General features: G+C 53.0%; 7 protein-coding genes across 7 annotated transcripts; 4 read left to right on the top strand and 3 right to left on the bottom strand.

The window, feature by feature from the left end:
• Positions 1-264: 264 nt before the first annotated feature.
• On the bottom strand, positions 265-5,536 carry K437DRAFT_248102 (PIN domain-like protein). Its single transcript, XM_013387113.1, has 3 exons — positions 5,051-5,536; positions 2,166-4,982; positions 265-2,095 (listed from the first exon to the last, which is right to left on the bottom strand). Exons 1-3 carry the CDS (start codon positions 5,312-5,314, stop codon positions 338-340), a joined length of 4,839 nt encoding a protein of 1,612 aa, XP_013242567.1. The 5' UTR covers positions 5,315-5,536; the 3' UTR covers positions 265-337.
• A 116-nt stretch (positions 5,537-5,652) lies between these two features.
• Positions 5,653-7,864, bottom strand: K437DRAFT_236828 (mRNA capping enzyme, alpha subunit). Its single transcript, XM_013387112.1, has 8 exons — positions 7,412-7,864; positions 7,179-7,329; positions 6,971-7,102; positions 6,815-6,898; positions 6,679-6,758; positions 6,477-6,617; positions 6,004-6,424; positions 5,653-5,939 (listed from the first exon to the last, which is right to left on the bottom strand). The coding sequence occupies exons 1-8, from the start codon at positions 7,579-7,581 to the stop codon at positions 5,751-5,753; spliced, it is 1,368 nt and encodes a 455-aa protein (XP_013242566.1). The 5' UTR covers positions 7,582-7,864; the 3' UTR covers positions 5,653-5,750.
• Positions 7,865-8,179: 315 nt separating this feature from the next.
• Positions 8,180-8,723, top strand: K437DRAFT_248095 (Elf1-domain-containing protein; the record flags this gene model as incomplete). The annotated part of the gene is made up of 4 exons (XM_013387111.1): positions 8,180-8,237; positions 8,383-8,437; positions 8,520-8,618; positions 8,681-8,723. The coding sequence occupies 4 exons, from the start codon at positions 8,180-8,182 to the stop codon at positions 8,721-8,723; spliced, it is 255 nt and encodes an 84-aa protein (XP_013242565.1).
• Positions 8,724-8,881: 158 nt separating this feature from the next.
• Positions 8,882-11,896, bottom strand: K437DRAFT_248094 (uncharacterized protein). The gene is made up of 2 exons (XM_013387110.1): positions 9,275-11,896; positions 8,882-9,202 (listed from the first exon to the last, which is right to left on the bottom strand). Exons 1-2 carry the CDS (start codon positions 11,806-11,808, stop codon positions 8,962-8,964), a joined length of 2,775 nt encoding a protein of 924 aa, XP_013242564.1. The 5' UTR covers positions 11,809-11,896; the 3' UTR covers positions 8,882-8,961.
• A 941-nt stretch (positions 11,897-12,837) lies between these two features.
• On the top strand, positions 12,838-13,564 carry K437DRAFT_143626 (uncharacterized protein). Its single transcript, XM_013387109.1, has one exon. It carries the CDS (start codon positions 13,027-13,029, stop codon positions 13,495-13,497), a length of 471 nt encoding a protein of 156 aa, XP_013242563.1. The 5' UTR covers positions 12,838-13,026; the 3' UTR covers positions 13,498-13,564.
• Positions 13,565-13,966: 402 nt separating this feature from the next.
• Positions 13,967-16,967, top strand: K437DRAFT_143603 (uncharacterized protein). The gene is made up of 5 exons (XM_013387108.1): positions 13,967-14,230; positions 14,311-14,506; positions 14,596-16,391; positions 16,460-16,660; positions 16,717-16,967. The coding sequence occupies exons 1-5, from the start codon at positions 14,183-14,185 to the stop codon at positions 16,873-16,875; spliced, it is 2,400 nt and encodes a 799-aa protein (XP_013242562.1). The 5' UTR covers positions 13,967-14,182; the 3' UTR covers positions 16,876-16,967.
• A 156-nt stretch (positions 16,968-17,123) lies between these two features.
• Positions 17,124-18,294, top strand: K437DRAFT_143579 (uncharacterized protein). Its single transcript, XM_013387107.1, has 3 exons — positions 17,124-17,208; positions 17,290-18,018; positions 18,075-18,294. Exons 1-2 carry the CDS (start codon positions 17,164-17,166, stop codon positions 17,863-17,865), a joined length of 621 nt encoding a protein of 206 aa, XP_013242561.1. The 5' UTR covers positions 17,124-17,163; the 3' UTR covers positions 17,866-18,018; positions 18,075-18,294.
• The last annotated feature ends 1,293 nt before the right edge of the window (positions 18,295-19,587 follow it).

Raw genomic sequence — 19,587 nt, 5'->3', positions numbered from 1 at the left:
TCTCCCTGCTGTTTTCCAGTTGGCAGCTGCAACGTCAACACCAGCAACGGCGGCCGCCATGGCGCTCGCATCCCGCGTGTTTTCTTCTAACACTCTGCCACTCTTTCCAGTTCACCAGGCGCCTAGGACCTCTTCGCGTCGAGCCAGTTGACCTCCGGCTTCTTCCGCCAAGGCCTTTGGCTCTCAAGTTGCTGCTGTATTTTAGTCGGGTCATTGCCTTGATACCCTACGTCACGTACGTTGGGGCTAAAGGATGGACGAATGCTGAACTCGAATAATACTTGGTCTAGGTCTTGGCTACAAAATCAGACTTTATTTGATACATTTTATTCACAAATCATGGCCGGCATCCGCTCGCTGGCGCTGGTGATCGACCCGATCCGTCTGGGGAAATCCGTGGCGTCCGCCCAGCTGGCAAGGTATGAATGTCGTCTAAGGACATATTTCGAGCCATGTTTAGATTATCAGCACGAGCGCCTCTTTCTCTGCCCCTCTGCGATGAGCCTCCAAGACTACCAGTCCGTAGAAATGGCTGTTCGACTGCTTCAGTGACTTCTTCCATGTCTGGCGACAGACTGCTGTCGCCTTGGCCTCCATTCCCTTCTTGAAAATCGGAGCGATTCCGCGTTTCCTGCGCAGCGGTGGCTGCATTGGCTCCGCCCTTGCCTTTGCTCCGGTTTGCTTTCCTGCCTCTGGCGCTTGCTGTGGATCTGGCAGAGCTTCTTGCTGCGCTGGCGCTCCCTCTTCCCCCGGAACGCTTCCTCTTGCCACGGTCAGCACGAGGTGCCGAAGTGCCATTGGCATCGACCGCTTCAACGCTAGATTCATCCGAGTCTACCATTTTAGACTCAACGCATACTTTTCCTTTCTCAGAGGCACGGAAGCCGTTGATAACTTGCTGCAAGCGCGTGGAGCCGAACTGAATACGTTCTCGTGGTGCGTAGTGACCAAGACCTGCAGTGTTGTCAAAAAAGCCGTCGCCGAGGGTAGTTTGTCCACGTGCTCGTCCACGTCGGTGCATCTGCTCAAAGACGGGAAGCACGTATTGATCACACTTTTCCACGGACCAACCGAGGAAGTGCATCAAGCATTGGCGGACTTGTTCCAGATCTGGTACACCCCAAGCGAAGGGTTCTTCGCTGTGGTCAACCTGGGGTTCGAGGTAGGCTTCGGCTACGCGGGTGTCGGGCCACTCTGGCGTTAGATGCACCTTCTTGATCAGCGTCTTCTTGATGCGAGATAGTCGTGAGCGGATTTCTTTGCGTTCTCCGGCATCCCAGTCACCAGGAGGGAAGTAGTCCTTGTCTGCGCCTTGCTGTGCAAGAAGCCACCAGTCGCGGAAACGGATCAACCCATCCTCCCCCGAGAAAATGGAAAGGATTTCCATGGCCAGAACAATGCCCACGCCATCGAGACCGTCTGTGTAGTCACTACCGAGTAGGTGCGCAAGCTGGATGAGCTTCCTGCGGTCCAGTCCGACATTGCGGTCCAAATCATTCATGACAAAGCATTGCACGGTTTTATTGTCGTTGAACATATTTTTGAAGACCCGCATGCCACCAAATAGGAAGACGTCTGAGTCGTCCGTTATAATACCGTCACAGAGACCCAACCGAACAAGTTCGGCGCATTGCGCCTCTGCTTCCATTGGACCAGTGATGTAAGGAATGCCAAATTGACGCAGCATATACTGAACGTCTAATGCCATCTGCAACGTGACGTCCTCCTCAGTGCGTCGCGATGCCGCGTGCTGCTCCTTGAGCAAATTGACCTCCGTCTCTGCTTCGGCCTGCATCTGTCTGTATGTTTTATTACGTTGGCCAGAAGGCTGCTGTTGTTGCTTGAGAATGGAGGCAAGGCCCTGCGTCTCTCTTTGCACCAAGCCCTCAAGATCCTCGTCGTCCTCGTCTGCCGCGTCCAATTCCTCCAGGGTCGGAAGCGGAAAGCCATCGGCGCCGAGCATGACAGGCTCAGGCGACGCAGCCACTGAACCTTGTCTTGACTCTGGCTCGTTTTCGTTTTCGTTGCCTTTTTCATCGTCCGAGCAAACATTTGGACTAAAGACGAAGGCATTGGTCGAGTTATGTGATTGTTCCTGCGGGTCCAGAAACAAAACTTCGTGAGCAGGACAGCGCACCATGCAAGCGTGTCATTGCGCAGCTTACCGTCTCTGAGTCGGGAGCTATCTCGTCCAAATCAATAGCTGCTTGTGGATTCTCGAGAAGATGCGCCTTATGTTTGTTTGTCATATTTCCGCTCAGCTCTTGTATACCGGCAGAAGGCCGGTCTGTTGCGGTTGTGCCCTTCGAGGACGAAGAGCTGATATTATGGCCATCATCAGCTGCCGGTTCGGCAGCGGTTCTAGGGCTTGTCTGTGTGACAGGCCCTTCCATGAAGCTTTCCGGAACGACTTCTGCAAAACGAGTCTTTTGGTCTTCTCGAACGTCTTCGTTTTCGTGAATGTGATCGTTATCAGTAAGCCCTGGTTCAGGCTGTCGCTTGGCGATGACGACCATGTCCTCCTCAACCTTGCGGCTATTCAGCCCTTTGTCAACCGGTCCTGTCTGCGCTTCCTGAACCCCCGCATTTCGGCTAGATATCCCCTCCGACGGTTTGATCACATGTACAGCGGTAGGGGATACCGGTGAACTGCCTGTCTGAAGAGCAGCGAGTGCCGAAAAAAATCCATGTGAAGCATCTCCTGATGCTGCAGGTGTGTCACAGTTCTGCTGAACCAGTTCGGACGCAACGGCGGGCTGGGCTTGCTTTACCGTAAACGTGGATTCGAGCACCCCTGTGGCTGTAGGACGAGGCGCTATAGTACGAGCGATTGCATCATGCTGTGCCGTTTTGATAGTACTGGAGCTCCTCCTTATTGGCCGAGCGCTTGTTGACGTGTTTTTGCTTGGCGACTTGCCTGGTGAATTACTCGCATGAGGTCTTTCAGAAACGTAAAGATCTTCTTCAAAATCTTTCCTTCTTTGTTCGTCACGGACGAAAAGACTGTTCTTCAAACGATCTGGCACGCCGGCTCTGTCTGCGTATCGGAAGCCGAGAGCTGCGTTGCCACCGTAGATGCCTTGTGGTTGCTCATCTATTGGCACGAGGTGCTTCCTCGCCTGAGTAGATGAACTGGTTCGCGATTGTGATGAAGATATTCGCAGAGTCGCGCTACCTTCGACTTCTTCAAACGCAGTCACTTCCTTCAACTCCTGCGGTCCCCCAACGCCGCTCGCAACATCTGACGTCGCCTGCCGATCCTCTAAAGCAGGCTCGTACAGGTCTGCTGAAAAATCATCGAGACTGTCATCGTCGTCCGGTTGGACTGCCCCAGGAACCGAATTCGGGAGTGCGAGATGTGCAGTGCCGTTGGCAAGAATGTCAGAAAACAAGGCGTCCTGGTTTTCCCACTCAGCGACTTCTTCTGCGCCTTCTCTGAGCTCATCATCACTATCCACAATATCGATGGCGCCATCCGCTCTGGAAGCGACTGGAACAGCGCGAAACAAGCCTAAGCGAGACCCCTGCTGGCGCGTCGAATTGCCTCTCGCACGTCCCGCCTCCTCCCAGGCCTCTTCATCATCAAGGACGTCCGCAATCGACCTGACGCCAGCTTCACGTCTGCCCTGCTTGGCGTGCGCTTTTGCCCGTTGACAAATGAGCTGCATGGCCACCTCCTTGCGAGCAAAGACATCGAATTCGCCGTCTTCAAGCAAAGTAGCGAGCTGTTGACGTTGCGACTTGGAAACGTTGTCGAGATCCGTGGAAGAGATTTTGGCGGGCGAAGACGCCGAGGCGCGAGCATGACCGGCTGAGGATACTTCTTCATATTCTTCTTCGTCGGTCATGACATCATTTAGATGCCTGGCTTCCCCTCCACTTGCCAGCCGCCGCCGTTTGGCAGCGCCGCCTGCATTTTCCTCGTCCTCACTGCCGATGAGCTCGTCATCCCTCTGTCCGCGTTCGAGCTCTTCAAGATCAATCGCCTTCTCTTTGGTGCCCCCCTCCCCAGCCCTGCGACCGAGCACAAAACCGCCGTCCTTCTCATTCCGAACGAGCACATATTCCTTGCCTCTGCTGCCCGCGATCCTGCCCTTGTCGGTGATGACGTTGACTTTGATGTTGGCGCTGCCGATCTGGTCGGTGACCTCGAGCACACGTTGAGTCCAGTCGTTGCGTGTCTTCAAGCCGAGCACCTGCTGCTTAGAAAAGTCGGCCGCAGTCGGCGCAGCAGCGATCATACTCTGCAAGCGCTTGTACGATGTCCCACGGCTTTGGGCACGCATGTCACCAACAAGCTCATACTGAAGTGCAACTGGGAGCTGCGAGAAAAATGGAGACGTGGTGCTGAGGTCTTCGGGACGTAGCGACGACATCATGGCGCGCAGCTCTGATTCGGTAGCGTACCGGAAATCTTTCTTTGGGCGCTTAAACTTTGCTTTACTGACGTCGCCACCGTTCGCACGGGAAGCAGAACGCAAGCCGATGGTGGATAGATTCGCTTCGAGAGGTGGGAGTGCGTATGGATCCTTGTGCCAGTCTTTCTTTCTTGCCTTGTTGGGGCTGGCCTCGTCCGGGGTCTCGTCGCCTTTAGACGGGCTAGCGGATGTTCGGAGTGGGGGCCGAGATGCACTGCGATGAGCACCGCGTTGAGTAGAGCTTCCAGCGTTGGGTGCCATGAGATCATCAAAGTAGACGACGTTTCCCCCTAGGTCTTCTTGCAGTCCAGTTCTAAGCGCTTCTTCGACGCTATTATCGCCGTCATAGCGCTCATCGTCAGGCTCCCATGCTTCTTCCCCCTCCACTGCCTCATCGCTGCCTTTCCAGCGGCGCTTTTGGGTTGCTTCCGCTGCTTCGCGTTGCTTATCTTTCTGCTCAATAACATGTCTGTAAGCCGCTTCGCGGAGCTGCGCATTGAGAAGCTTGGACGCAGTCTTTGCATGTGATTCTTGTGCACCAGCTTTTCGTGCTCGCCGGCCGGCCTTTGACGAAGCAGCAAGAAACTTCAGCAATGACAGACCCAAAAGCAAGAAATCAAAGCAAGACCTACCAAAGTCTTTCTCTTCAGAGCAGGTGCACCGCCATCAAACACAAAGACGGGCCTGATGCCAAGATGCAAGAGTTTCAGGATGCGCCACAGGAAACCGAGGATGTGAGCATTTTTGAATGTCTTTCCCGTCTTGTCTCTCATAGCCATTTGGAAGTGGTAAAGCCAGATGGACGAGTCGATGGCCAGCTTTTGTCCTTCGAGCGTCTCGGGACGGATTGGCCGCCCTATGGGCTCGATGAGCTGCCATAACCCCTTGACACCCATGGTGACGAACTCCGAGCTGGCCTCGACGACCCTGCGCTCTGACTACCGGTCATTCGAAGCAATGTCTGCTGCCATTCAGTGGATCACGCCCGCATTCGATTTCATCTCAAACAGCGAGGCCCCCCGCGGTGATAAAGCCTCGAGCAAGTGCAAGTGCTGTGAGGTAGTGGTTTCTAACATGCGCACATCTTGTTCTGCGCTTCTTCGATTAACTCGTTTAAGGTATGTTTGGCATGAAAGATTAGGACTGCGTGTGCAGAAGCGCAGAATGAGTTTTGGCCGGCGCGACGCGTTTTTTTATCGAGACGCGAAACTGCGCATTCCCATTCTGCGGACGTGTACACCAAGATGGTAATGGAACAACTGATGAGGTTACATGCAAAGGGGCGCTATTGTACATGGAATGCACGAATCGGCGTCCGCAACATGGCGAGTCTCATCGCCTGATTAAACTGGGTATTGACCCCCCTTCTCGCATCGGCGGACCAGGGCCGCCTCTAATTGGACCGATGACGGGGTCATGGCCGCCCTCGGCTACGGCTTCTGGCCCAATCCGTCCCTCGCGAAAGTCTGTACGTAGCTGTGACTTCCATGCAGCTCGTATTTGAGGGACCGCTTCGATGAGCTGCGAGACGAGTAAATCATTCAGAAATGCACAATGCCGCGAGGTGGTCATCAAGTAAGCATACCTCTTCTGCTTCCACGCCATCCACGATGCTCTTGAGGATCGCCTTGACGATGCTCGCGTGATTCCCGTCCCTCTTGTCGTCACGTATGCGCTTGATGACCCATCTTGGCGGGCGAACGGTCTCCTCTCCTGTCATGCCATCCACTTCCCGTTCTCCTCCGTTTACCCAGACGCACTCGACTACCGCGTCGTCGTATTGAAGTCCGCTCGCCTTCATTTCCTCCCACTCGGGATCAGATACATCCGTCCAATCAAAGTACTGATAGGAACCGCCTGGTCCGCCTCCGCGGCCTCCCATCCATTGATCAAGCTGGAAAAATGGTTTGGCGGTCAGGTCAGGAACTTTGCCGCAAGCGTCTGGCGGGAACCGCAATCGTAGCTTGAAATCGACACTGTTTTCTGACGGCGGCTTCCATTTGAGACTGCAGAAACATAGGGTCAGTAAATGTTTCTTTGGACTGTAAAGTCTCTCACATTTTGGGATCTGTCCCAGTCTTGTAGTTGCTGTTCCAGCAGGTAAAGATCAAGCCATCGTTGCCATGCTTCAATTGGGGTATTCGGTTATTGAGTACGTGTTCGATGTGATAGCTGAGGTCCATTGGCTTGACCTTGATTCTGTAGGAATAGTGCGCATCGTTAGAAGAGTCGGAGCGGCCAGTGGCTAGCAATGACGTACTCAAATGGTGCAGCAGCCACTGCTTCGGGGTGCTTGACCATGTAGTTGAAGAACGGTTCGAACACGAGCGTTCTCAGTCGCTGGTGAGAGCTGTGTCAGCTTTGAACCATCTTTGCAGATGAAAGCGAAGACTCACTCCATATCGTCTTCCTAAACCCTTCTGCATAATGTTGTCATCTTGTACGATCAAGGCGTCGAACAAGAGCAGCCTCAACACTCGCTGTCCATCCAAAGCGTCAATGAGCATATCTCACGGCGTTGCATGGCAATCCATACAGTTCACAGCACTCACTCTTCCACTCTTCTCAGTATCCCACACAAGCTCGCCATCCAGCAGGGTATTGTTCGCTTGGGCCAAATGCGCGCCGGGAGGGCTCGGAAAATAGATATTGTCCACCCTCTTGTATTCGTTCTTTCGATTGATCTGAAAGCAAGCAAATACATTCTCATCGTGTTCAGCGTTAAAGCCATCATCCGGAGTGCTGATCGTTTGCACCTACCAAAAACACTTCTTGCCGCCCCGTGGTTGGATTGATGACAATGAACACAAGGACTCTTTGGCCATCCGATTTCTCGCAGACCCAAAAGTCCTCGTTGATGAGGTCCTCAATCGTCCGCTTCTCAAACGAGACGGGCTGTGCGCCAGGAAACCTGAAGCATTATACAGAATACAAAATTGATTAGCTGATAGGGCCGTCTATTGACCAGGAAGTAGGCCGATTTGCATGCTTACCTTGCGTCTCTTAGACCGCACAATCGCGCGACGTGCTCTCTTAGATCCCATTGGACCTTGTCCGGAGCGGGTACACCCGGAATGTCAGGTACTGAGGATCGAGGAGCTGAGCCAGGAGCGTCCGCATGGCCGGACGCTTCCTGCTGCTTAACCGAAGGCTGGTACGCCATGCCTTCCTGATGACACAGGCACTGTCTCGGCGCGAATCCTGCTCCTGGCAAGACTCGAACGAGTGCTTCTTGAGGAGGCGGCGCCCGCAGGCTTGTAAGCACTCTAGCGCATGCTCAGCGATGGAAGATGCGATCCACCTCTGCAATTTGGAATGGAAAAGCTCTGCTCGTACTCGGGCGTGATTTTGGCAGTAGCAACAACGCAGCCAATACAAGCCCACGAACAGTTGCCGAGCAAACGTGGCCTTGGAACTGAAAGGCAAGTGTATATATTACTAAGATGGACTTGCATCCGAAAGCTCCTGCAGCTTGAGAATTGACTCAATCGGCGTGCTGATTTCCCTGGAAAGGATGATAAATGACGTGGAAGCCAGGCTCGAAGCAGTGTAATTTGCGCAAATCCGCTCAGGCTTATCCGAACTTCGAAGCCACTCCAGACTCCTTCAAAAAGGAGTTGGACGTTTCGTGACAAGCTTATTAGCTTGTTTCTCGCGGACTACATCTCGCCCAACTGCACCCAGCGCAAGCCGCCTTGTATCAGGTACTCTTTGCCATCAACGGAACTGGTCTGCTCTGGCTGGCATCTTTTCTCCACGCCATGGGCAAGCGGAAATCGTCGCGGAAGCCGCAAGGATCCAAGAAGCGGGAGCCTTTGGGTGAGTGTGGTTAACGCTGCATCGCCAACTTGTGCTGCTTTCCATCTTGCCGGGGTGTTCTTTGCCATTTCAACGCTGGTAGAGACACCACGGAGTGAAAAAGTCACGCTTTAGATGGACTACTGACTGGTATTGAACTGTACAGAGACTCAATTCACTTGTTTGTTCTGCAACCATCCGAAAGCGGTGACCTGCAAGATGTAAGTTCGCCTCCACCTCTCCCTGAAGCTGACTAGCTGCCGTACTTGTTATTCGTGCTGACTGTGTAAAAACCCCTAGTAGAGACACTACCGCTCGCATCGGTTACCTCAAGTGCAAGGTCTGCGGCCAGGAATGGAGCCATGATACTGACGCTCTGAGCGAGCCGATTGACGTGTACTCGTGAGTCTATTTCCCTTGATGCCTTCTCTTTCGCACTCATTCCAACTCGCACGCTTCTTCAGTCTATGGATCGATGCATGTGAAGAAGTCAACAAGGAGAATTGAGCATCATTGACGCATCAACGCACTACGCTGCTCAGCCCATGAACATTTCAGCGTAACGCTGCGTGGCTGAAGGACGTGCTATCTCTACCTCCAGGCAACCGCTCACCTTCGGGACCTGCTGAGACCATTGACCTGATTCGTCCGACTAGTGTATTTGTACTTTTCCATTTATTTGAATCGCAAGCTACATCGAACATTTTGCATTTCAAAAGTCTATTTCAAGGTGTTGCGGGGGAAGTCAAGCTGTGGCTCTCTTTTGCAAGGCCTGTAAGCGAACCCGAACCGCTTGGGCGTGGGCCTCGAGCCCTTCGCATTCGGCGAGATGAACAACGTGAGGACCAAGGCCCTGCAGCCCTTCGGATGTGAGCGATTGGCTGGTGATGTGCTTCTCGAAGGTGGACGTTGAGACACCCGAGTACTGCCGCGCGAAACCATACGTTGGCAGCGTGTGGTTCGTGCCGGATGCATAATCTCCACAACTGCGTGAGTCAGTAAACGCATCGTTAGCACACAAGCAGTAGTGTATACAAGCACCGGCTAGTCGAACTCACCTCTCTGGAGACCACATTCCGACAAAGACAGAGCCGGCGTTTTCGACGCTCTTGACCATCTCCTCCGCATCCTCCACTTGGAGAATTAGGTGTTCGGGTGCATAGGCATTGCTCCAGTCGATGGCCTGCTTGCGGTCATTGACCACGATTGTGACACTCTTCTCGATCGCCTTGCGCACTGTCCCTACGCGAGGCAGTCGCTTTGCCTGCGTGTCCAGCTCACGTTCGATGGCTTTGAGCTGACTTTCATTCAATGCGATAGCGACGAGCACTACCTGGCTGTCCGGGCCATGCTCTGCCTGCGAGAGGAGATCGCTTGCCACGAAAGCCGGGTCGGCGCTTGCATCTGCGATGACCAGCACTTCACTTGGACCGGCGGGCATGTCGATGCTGACGAGGGTATCCGTCTCATTTTGTACAATCATCTTGGCAGCGGTGACGAACTGGTTGCCAGGACCGACGATCTTGTCCACCTTGGGCACAGTCTCCGTGCCGTACGCCATTGCAGCGACCGCTTGTGCCCCACCGGCAGCCAGAATACAAGTGGCACCTACGAGGGACGCGACATATAACACCTCCGGAGCGATGCTTCCATCCTGACGGGGAGGGGTCGCGAGCACAATGGTCGGGCATTTAGCAACCTTGGCCGGCACGCCAAGCATGAGCGCCGTGGAAGGTAGGACGGCGGTTCCACCCGGCACATAGAGACCAACGCGCTGGATCGGACGAGCAAAACGTCTGCAAACCACACCAGGCTGAGTCTCCATCTCCAGGACTGCGTCCTCTGCATCTTCGAACGCGCCTGTTATACCAGCTGCCTGACAACCGGCTTCCTCTGCCTTTTTGTTGCCTGTCGTAGCCTTCTGTGCCTTGTGGAAGGCATGGATATTTCGATATGCGACATCGATGGCATTCTTGACTTCCGGCTTGATCTTGCGCATGACTTCGTCATCGACAAACGGAGGGAAACGGACGGGTGACTTAAGGCACGAACAGCGGTCGAACTTGGCTGTGTATTCGAGCAGCGCTGCGTCTCCACGCTCGCGTACGGCAGATAGAATTGGCCGCGCAATATCCATGATAGCGCCAGATTTGATCGACGGACGCTTGAGCAGATCGATCTTTTGCTGCGGGGAGAGATCCGACAGGCGATATGAGGCCATCTTGATATCGTCGGACGGAGCAGGCGTGGATCCTTGTTCCGTGCTTGCAGGAGCTGCTTGGGCTGCTGTGGCGACAGTTGCTGCAGAGCCACCATTTACAAAAGCCGGTTTGGCATCTCCCTTCCTCCTCTGCACTTTTTTGGCTTTTCCTTCAAGCGCCTCCTCCACATCCTCGAGAGTGACGCCAGCTTTTGCGCAGCGAACGAAGGCAAAGTACATCAAGTCCGCCATCTCAAATGCGACGTGTTCTTTGTCGACATCCTTGGCATCGATCAGCTCTTGGGCCTCTTCCCTGATTTTTGCGCCGAGTAGCTGTTCATCGCTGAAGAGCCGCGCAGTGTAAGATCCGGCCGGCGCGTTCCTTTTGCGCTGCTGGATCGTGTGCTGCAGCCTTTCGAGGCCAGTGAGGGGGCCAAAGCATGAGTCCCTGACCGGCAAATGGCAGAAGCTCTCGCCATTCTTTCCCGCATTCTGTGTGACTCGGAATTCGATTGCATCAAAGTCGCAGTCGAATCGGATCTGCCGGACATGCTGGGTGGCCCCGCTTGTCAGACCCTTCTGCCACAATCCACGATTGCGCGACTGATAAGTTCCGCAGCCGCTGAGAAGGGAGGCCCGAAGAGATGCTTGAGACGAGTAGACAAGTCCCAGAGATTGGCCGAGCGTCGAAGTTACAATCGTGGGGAACAGACCGTCGGTGCGATCGGACCCCAAAGGCGAGAAGAATGCAGTGGCAAAGTCTAGCTTGTCGGATGGTGTCTGATCTACGTTCTCTGAGAACGATAGCAGGGTGGAAGCGACGAGAAGAGATGCGCTGTAAGTGGAAGCAAGGAGTTTCACATCTTCGACGGAGGCAGTTTGTCCCGCAGATAAGGAGACAAAGAGAGCTTTGCCAGTCTTCTTAGTGTCCAACAACTTGCTGTAACTGGCGAGCAGCTCGCCGGCTTGTGCTGATGAAGCTTGCAGACCCGCTGGCAAAGTAACATGGAGTCCCGCTAAATCAGAGTGTTTTTCCAGAAAGTCTGATAGCGGCAACGCCGTGTCGGGAGAGATGGATAGGACGACTCGCTCGGCAGGGAGCCCATGCTCGAGGAGGTCGCCATTGGGTGTGAAGACAACCTCGGCGCCATCATTGAGGATGTCACTTGCTGCGCTCTCGGTCGAAGTCTCATCCAGGCTGACGATGTATGCTTGCTGCCTAGTTGAACCATTACCGCCTTTGGGCTTGAGCTGCGAGAACGCGGATTTGAGCGCAGCGAAGGGGATGACAAGGGGGACGCTGCGTGCGAAGATGGCGAGCTCTGTTGGCGAGGGCAGCACGCCGCCCTCCAGAACTGGTAGCAATGGCACGCTGAGCTGCTGCTGTGACATGTTGTGTCAATGTTCTCGAGGCCGTTCCTTGAACGTCGTTATGACAATGTCAAATTCAGCTCAACGCCCGTAGATTGCAATGAATGAGGGTGGAGCTATGTCATTCAATAAATGTGACTTTCATCCCATGTTGCTGATGTGATAAAAATAAGTCCGCTTGCGAGCGCATCAATTTCTCGGGGAATGGGTTAAGTCACCGACTTGCACCGATTACAATGTGGATGCCTGCACAAAGTGACTTTACGTCAGCACATTCAAACGTCGCCGATCAACATCTGAACCTTTCCTAAGTTGGCCGGAAAAAGTGCAGGCAGGCCCCATTTGTGGCAGTTTTGTCACAGGTTCTTGCTGAATTCAAACCGGTGTTCGGCTTTCATAAGCTGCACGCTTGGCGCTTGACTGGTGTAGACTACTGTGGTGTGACATATACTTCCATGACACACACAAGGCTGCTACTTATGCAAGCAGATGCCCAGCCAAAAGTTGGCTAGGCATCCGTTCCTCCCGAGGCCACCAGAGGTGCGAATCCACCCTCACGCTCCACCCCCAGTGTGTCTCCTGCGATGTTCGGCTGGGCTTTAAGTATTGTATGACTCTGCTGGATGCAATCAAGTGTGCAGTCGGCTTTCCACTGTGATACGTTAAGCCCACTTTCCCTGCGGCGAGCGAATCCTCATTGTCCATCTGAGCCCTACGCATGAGAAGAGAACTTGGTGAGCCCATTCCGCAAGACCTCACGGCAAGATGGCATCGGGCAAGGCAAGCTCGTGCCAGCATGTCGCTCTCATTACTGGTTGTTCTGTCGATGGTATCGGCCATGCCCTCGCCGTACAGCTGCATGCGACAGGGAGATACATCGTCTACGCTACCGCTCGCGATATCAGTAGAATATCTGGCCTGCGAACTGATGTGAGGTAGCTCCAGCTGGATGTGACAAGCCAGGAAAGCGTGGATGCCGCCGTGCAGAGGGTCATCGACGAGTGTGGTAGCATCGGTCGGTGATGGCGTACGCTTCGTTTGCAATGTTTCCGCAGCTCTTCACCAGCATATACTACCTTTCCATACCGTTCGCCTCTCTCGGACCTTCTCGTCAACAATGCCGGGATTGACAATTCAGTTGGCCCGACAATCGAGGTGCCTCTCTCTTCCTTCCGCGAAACCTACGAAGTAAATTTCTTCGGTGTGCTTCGCCTCACGTAGGCCATTGTCGCAGGGCACATGCTACCTGCCTCTCGAAAATCTGCAGCGCGAGGCAGCTTGAAGGGTGCGAAGCCGCGCAGAGCAGGCACCGTCGTCAACATCGCAAGCATTGCAGCCCTCATTACTTCTCCCTTTGGCGCGGCGTACGACTCATCCAAGTCCGTCATGCGGTCTCTGTCCGATGCTTTGCACCTCGAGCTGGGACCGCTCGGGGTCAAGGTGATCGCCGTCCTACCTGGGAAGGTGTTGACGCGGTTCGGAGAAAATGCGATCGCTAGCGTAGAGAAGCGCGCCAAGTCTGCGGAACCTGAGGCTGATGGCTTCTACAGCCATGTGCAGGACTTGGTCTGCCTAAGAGCAGCTTTTGGGCAGATGGGTAAAACTATGAGTCCCGAAGACCTGGCGCGGCGCATCATCGAGCATATCGACAGGGACGCGACCACCGGCCGGTTTCAAGTAGCGGAGCATACCTCACCACGGCACCAATGAGCACTATCGTCCGAGTCAGTCGATTTTGGCCGGTGCGCTTGCAGAACTGGGTCCTAAGCAAATTTTTGAACCTTGGGTTGATCGGAGAGGTGGGCAGCTCGAGAACGGCCGCTCTCAACAAAGGCGAAGTCCTTTCAACTGCATAAGTTCTTAAAAAAGGTTTCCATGCATTGAACATGGGGCCTGCGAAATGTTATAAGCGTTGAGGATGTATAGATAGGCTGGACCCCGCAATCAAGTCCAACAGCTTCCTCTCGTCGCGGCATGCATATAGCAGTCAGTCCAGAAGAGATCAGCCCGCGAGGGAGGCGGACGAAATTTGGTCGAAGTGGACGCAAACAGTGATGAGGTGAGTTGCACCGATTAACACAAGGCATTCGCAAGGTAAGTTTTTTTTGCCATAACGTGCATACTAGCATGCAGGCGGTGCTGCATGCCAGTGCAGTATTCAGATACCTCTCATTGCATACAGAAAGCGAGTATGGCTCGTAAATTGCATTCCTTTCCAATTCTTGATCGGAGCCATGCTCGTCATCGCATATGTCCAAGTACCCTGGGTAGCTGACGCGCTTGACGCGGCCGCATCAATCAGCCATTTGGCTCCCCTGCAGACTCGAGCCGAGCCGCGTATCAGTGGAAAAGCGGCCTGCTCGAGCTCGAAAGTAGGGAGTCTGTGTCTGCCACCATGACCAAGTCGGCTAAGCGCAAGGCTGCACGACAAGCTGACTTTCAGGTGCGCCGAATTTGTCATTGCTAGTTGAAGCAGTTGAATCTGTTTGCTGATCGCTTGAATTATACGCACTATGCCGTTAGAAAGCTAAACTAAAGCTCGGAAAAGGAAAGCAAGCCGCAAACAATGCAACAGACACTTCTTTTAGAGCCAAAAGCATCGCACTGCCACAGCAGAGCATCAATCTTGACAGGAGCCAAGCGTACACTACCAGGAGGGGTCAGACGCTGAACGACTTGAGTGTTCAAACCAAGCATCACAGCCCTGCGATAAAGAAAGGTGGGTGAACAGAATCGCGGCCAAGCGATTGTTTTGCAATTCTTCATACGAACTCCAGAGTGACAGATTCAACGAATCCTTGCCTACAGATGCGCTTGAGGGCATTAAGGAGCTGCTGGTATCATACCCGCATCTGGCAAGGTCACCTTCTTCGCTTCGCCTGGTCATTCCGGCAATACTGCACCTCATCGGTGACGAAGATACCCGCGTGCGAGGAGCTCTCCTCAGCTTTGCGGCTTGGCTCTTTCCACTCATTGCTGCACCTTCATCTGATGCGCTTAGTGCGGAGGACCCCAGCTCTAAATCGGAGAGTTTATTGCAGCCGTACCTGTCGCAGTTGCTGCTCTATGCGACATCTGCTATGTCTCACATTTACATGGCTGTGCGTATCGATGCCGTAAAATTCCTCGACGTGCTCATGACGAGCACTGGCTCCGCCGGTGGTAGAGAGCTCGTGAAAGGCTGGAACAACGTTCGAGCTGACGATTTCGGAAGCAAGCTCATCATTTACGGGGAAGCTGGCCATGCAGGTAGCGTGCTACGCTGCTTGTTGAACATGCTCGGACTGTCATCTTCAATATCGGGAACTTCAGCGAGGCGATCGAATCCATCCTCTATCAATTCAGGGACTAGCGAGTTGGGGGCCACAAACAGCATGGATCTCTCTTTGAGTTCTCGTCTCGTTGTTTTGAATGCTATTCGCAGTTACCTCCGCATCATTACGTCTCTTCAACCCGGTACAGAGGGAGCATCCACAGGTACAAAGGAAAACGAAGCGATGGGCAGCACCGGTTCGGCCGCCAGCACCATGTACGAGGACTGTCCAACTTGGATATTTAACAGCAGCTTTGCTTCCCCGTCCGACTTTGAAGCTTTTCAGCAGGTGTTGCGAATCCATGCAAATGGACCAGCCGCCTGTCGACAGAAGCGGATCCTAAACATCTCAGCGGCTTCAACAAGCGCTCTTGCCTACGAAGCTATTCCAACCTTGCTAGATGACCATGGCGATCGAGGGAGCCTGGTCGATTTGCAAGGTAGCGTTAGTCAGACGTTCCAAGCAGGCGACTTGCTGCAATTTATCTGCAGCGCTTCGACATTGGGCACCAGCGATGGCCCTCGAGGTCGACAGTTGGGATCAGCGGCAAACGCTTTTCAAGCGCTGTTTGTGACTCTGGGGCCTACACTCATCAATATTTTCATCGAAGTGGCACCAGACGCAGTTGCGCATCTCCATGCCGTCTCGCTGGCACTGCCGCAGTCTTCCTCCACAGACAAGCAAATCAATACACAGGGCAAGATTGCCTGTGCACTGTTGGACATTGCGCTTTGTTTGATCAGGGCAGCGAATCTCTCAGATACCTCAAGCTCGGCTGAGGCTGAGGCATTGAAGCAGGTCTCTGCGTTGCTCGAACGAGTCTCCCGCTACTTCCCCTTCGGTCCAACATCGTCTCAGATGATGAGCAGCAACCTCAGCGTGCAAGCGCAACAGCAATTGCAGACGCTCAATTTGTCGTACTGCGAGCTTTGCGCGCGGCTCTCTGCGACTAACGATCTACCGGTAATTGCATCCTCATCGAAGGACAGATGGATGCAAGCTGTTTCGGTGCGTTTGAAGCACGTTCAGCAGTATGTATCGGAGTTACTTTCGGCTTCGGTTGAAAGTGGCGCCCTCCCACTCTCCACCGAATCACTGGCATCCATCTTGCCGACGGTATGGCTACTCCTCAGTTTGCGCGGAGTCACAGGCACCCTTGCTGCAGATGCAGACGGCCGGGAAGATGAAGCTGGCGCCCTCGTGCAATCATTGACTGAGCGATTTGCCAAAATGGCAAGCACGGATTCAGCGAAGGGTGTACTCTTTGCCTTCTTGGCACGGCTGTCTATCGTGAGTGGCACAAGCGGCCGGCATCCAGGGGTTTCAAAGATGATAATTTTACGTGGCTCATGTCGCAGATTGAAAGCTATCCCTCTTACCAAGGAAACTATCGAGCAAGCCAATCGCCGTTGCAGACCGCATCCTTGCGTCGATTCGTGTGCGAGCTGCCTCGCTATCTATGGGATACTGCCTCAAAGCGAGAGGGCACCGCAGAAAAGATTATAGCTTACTTAAGACTCATTGCCCTGAACGAAGAACTGGACATCTTCGCTGCTTCTGTGAGTAGCTGTGACTCAGTTTTTCATTCATTAGCGCAACTGACTTGGCTTCACAGGACCTCAATACCGTTCAAGAAATGCTTGTACCGTTCTTTACCGCACGGGCTGGTGGAAGATTTTTGGCTCAAAGGGTTGATCTCTCTAGCCTCATCGACGCCATGCATCCACTTCTCCCATCGCTTCAATCAGCTGTATCATCTAGTCTTGTAGCGTAGCGAAGCATAATACACCAATGCACTCGGGTCGTGTCAATCTGAATGAACTGTTTAGCCGGACGTCAGCGTATGTACTGTAGTCAACACTCAGGTATTTATTAAGATATTAGCTACCTTTTTATTGGCGTAGTTGTGTCGAAGCCGTTGGGCTCAAGATGTTAATTGCTCATCGCATACTGCTCGGAGCTTACGTAAACTTTCCTCGTCTTGCTCCCCGCCTGATTCGTAGCATTGTATTTACTATTGTGATTCAGTGTCCTCAGCAAGTCTTCTTTGAACTGGGCAACAATGCAGAGTGAGACGTCTGAGGCGACGCAGAAAGGCGAAGGGTACGTAAGTTAACGGCTGAAACCTGTCTGCTCGACCGTCGTGCACTGAAAGTTTCTGTTCGTTTGATGGATCAACACCCTGCAGCTCTCAGGCTGCAAAATGGCCAACACTCCTCGTTTTGGGCCATTTAGACGAATTGTCACATCCCATGAGCCCGACAAGGAAGGCTCAGAGGAGCCACAAGTTGCCGTTCGCATTATCGACACACAGCCAGATTTTGTAGAAGGACTCAACCTCTATTCTGGTGGTATATGGACAACAGATACTTGTCCGGCGACGAATTCATATGACTTTGGCGAAGATGCCGGTGGCAAGAGCGGAGCTCTCATCGTCAATCCTGGTGGAAGCAATTGCAGGCTGACGGAACTTCCTCCTGGGGTCACGACGCCAATGCACAGAACAAGTTCGGTTGACTACAACATCATCACGCACGGATCCGGTGTACTGCTGACTCCTGCTGAGGCGGACTCTTCAGCAGTCAACGAGACTCCCATCAAAGTTGGCGACGTGATCGTTCAGCGTGGAACTTTACATGCCTGGAGAGCAAGCGAGCAAGGCATGCGCTGGACATCTGTCATTCTCGAAGCTCTTCCCGTTTCGTTCACCAAAGACGGTCAGAAACACACTTTAGAAGACACCGGACTTTCTTCACTAGACTAGGCTGCTATCAAGCCCCAAACGGAGTCTTACCTTGGTCAGAAGCCCTTCCAAGCGACTTTTAGCATCGAAATTGTCAGTCTAACGCTGTAATCTGGTAAGACCATGTCTCACAGCGCCTCTCTCTCGATGTGTTATGCATCGTGCATTCACTAGGTGGGTGAGCTTCACAGCGCTCATCTCCATCGGAAGGTGCCAAACCGGAGCGGCAGCTTCCTTGCTTACAGTGTTGCTGTCATAAACCCATGTCATCCTGGCTGAGGATTGTCACACCTGAAGTGGTCCATCTACACCATATCGGACAGCCACATTGGCTCGGTCGAAATGTTGTCAGCGCCACAACGACAACAAAGACGTATTCTCAGTGTTGAAAGACTGTAGCATGAAGCTCACATCCAGACAAGCCGTCCACTGAAGCGCGGAAAACTTGTCTTTCAAACCGATGTCGACTACGAAATCCGCCAAACAGCAGTCATCACAATGTATTCACTGACCGCACCATCCTCCTCACCTCACCTCACCCCCCTCCCTTCCTACACATCTATTTCATGTTTTCACTTGCTCTCATCGTCATGACAACGTGGCCACCACCATCGACACCGTAATGCGCACTAATTAATGCAAAGTTGACCGGATGCTGGGAGGGGGACCTGTATGTCAATTGACCATTAAGACCTTACTGCAATTGGTTTCGATCAATACATTTTTCTTTGGCGTGTCTGGGTGATCGGATCCGCGTGGGCTGGGCTCGCTCAAAAAAGCGTCGAAAAGAAGCGCTGCACTGTGTCAACGGAAATATGAAACCCTAAGGTAACCGCTGCGAGGCGAAGATATGGCAATACCGTACGCTCCGTATGACTTTCCTAAACCCACACTTTCCAGCAGGCCCATGGTGTGAGTAATGCGCATGATACCTCACAGTCCTGAGCAAACAGTATGGCATCTTGGGCCTACAACATTCGACAGCGATCGATTGAGCCGCCGTCGAGTACATCGCGAGTTTGTAGAATCCTTCCGCGAGACTTGGGTTTCTTGTTAATCATCCTTATTCCGGAGGACTTGATACTTACATTACTCCGTACTCAGTAGTCTGTAGGTTCAGGGCATTTATAATGAATTTCTGGACAATCGTCGGCTTGCCTGACATGTTCCCCTCATTACAACCTGATCGATCTAGGCCACCTATGCGCATGGTGCAAAGAGACAAGACATTGTCAGAGAAGATCACAATGCACCACAGTATACCAACTGGTTCATTCCCATAACTTACAAACCCTGTCGACCGCCAGTCAAGGGCTTGGAGGTTACGCCTTTCTGCTGACCCTACTCGGGTGCAACGGGACTACTTAATCAGAAGACAATTCTACTTTCAACAACTGCTGCCAACAAGGATAAGGACTTTGGAGCTACAAGGTCGGACAGGGGCGGTGCGCATTGGATACCGGAACATTTCTCAATTCGGAGACTGCAAGAACAGGTAAAATGCCTCGTACTAGATTTTTTGGCATATTCTAGCGAAGCAACTAATACGAATAACTTTAATCCCGGAATCATGATGGTAATGGTCATTTGCCTTGCGGGATCAGCTGGAAAGCGGCGATAGGTACCAACAATTATTAATACCTCCCGTCGTTTTCTTATTCGATCACCTTCCCCACCTTGGCTATATATTGAGACGGTCTCATCTCGAGCGTTCATGGGAGTATGGAAGCAACCTATTTGCGC

The sequence above is a fragment of the Tilletiaria anomala genome (genome assembly GCF_000711695.1).
Source record: "Tilletiaria anomala UBC 951 chromosome Unknown K437scaffold_56, whole genome shotgun sequence".
In the NCBI taxonomy this organism is placed as follows: Eukaryota; Fungi; Basidiomycota; class Exobasidiomycetes; order Georgefischeriales; family Tilletiariaceae; genus Tilletiaria; species Tilletiaria anomala.
This window is presented reverse-complemented; position numbering and strand designations above follow the sequence as displayed.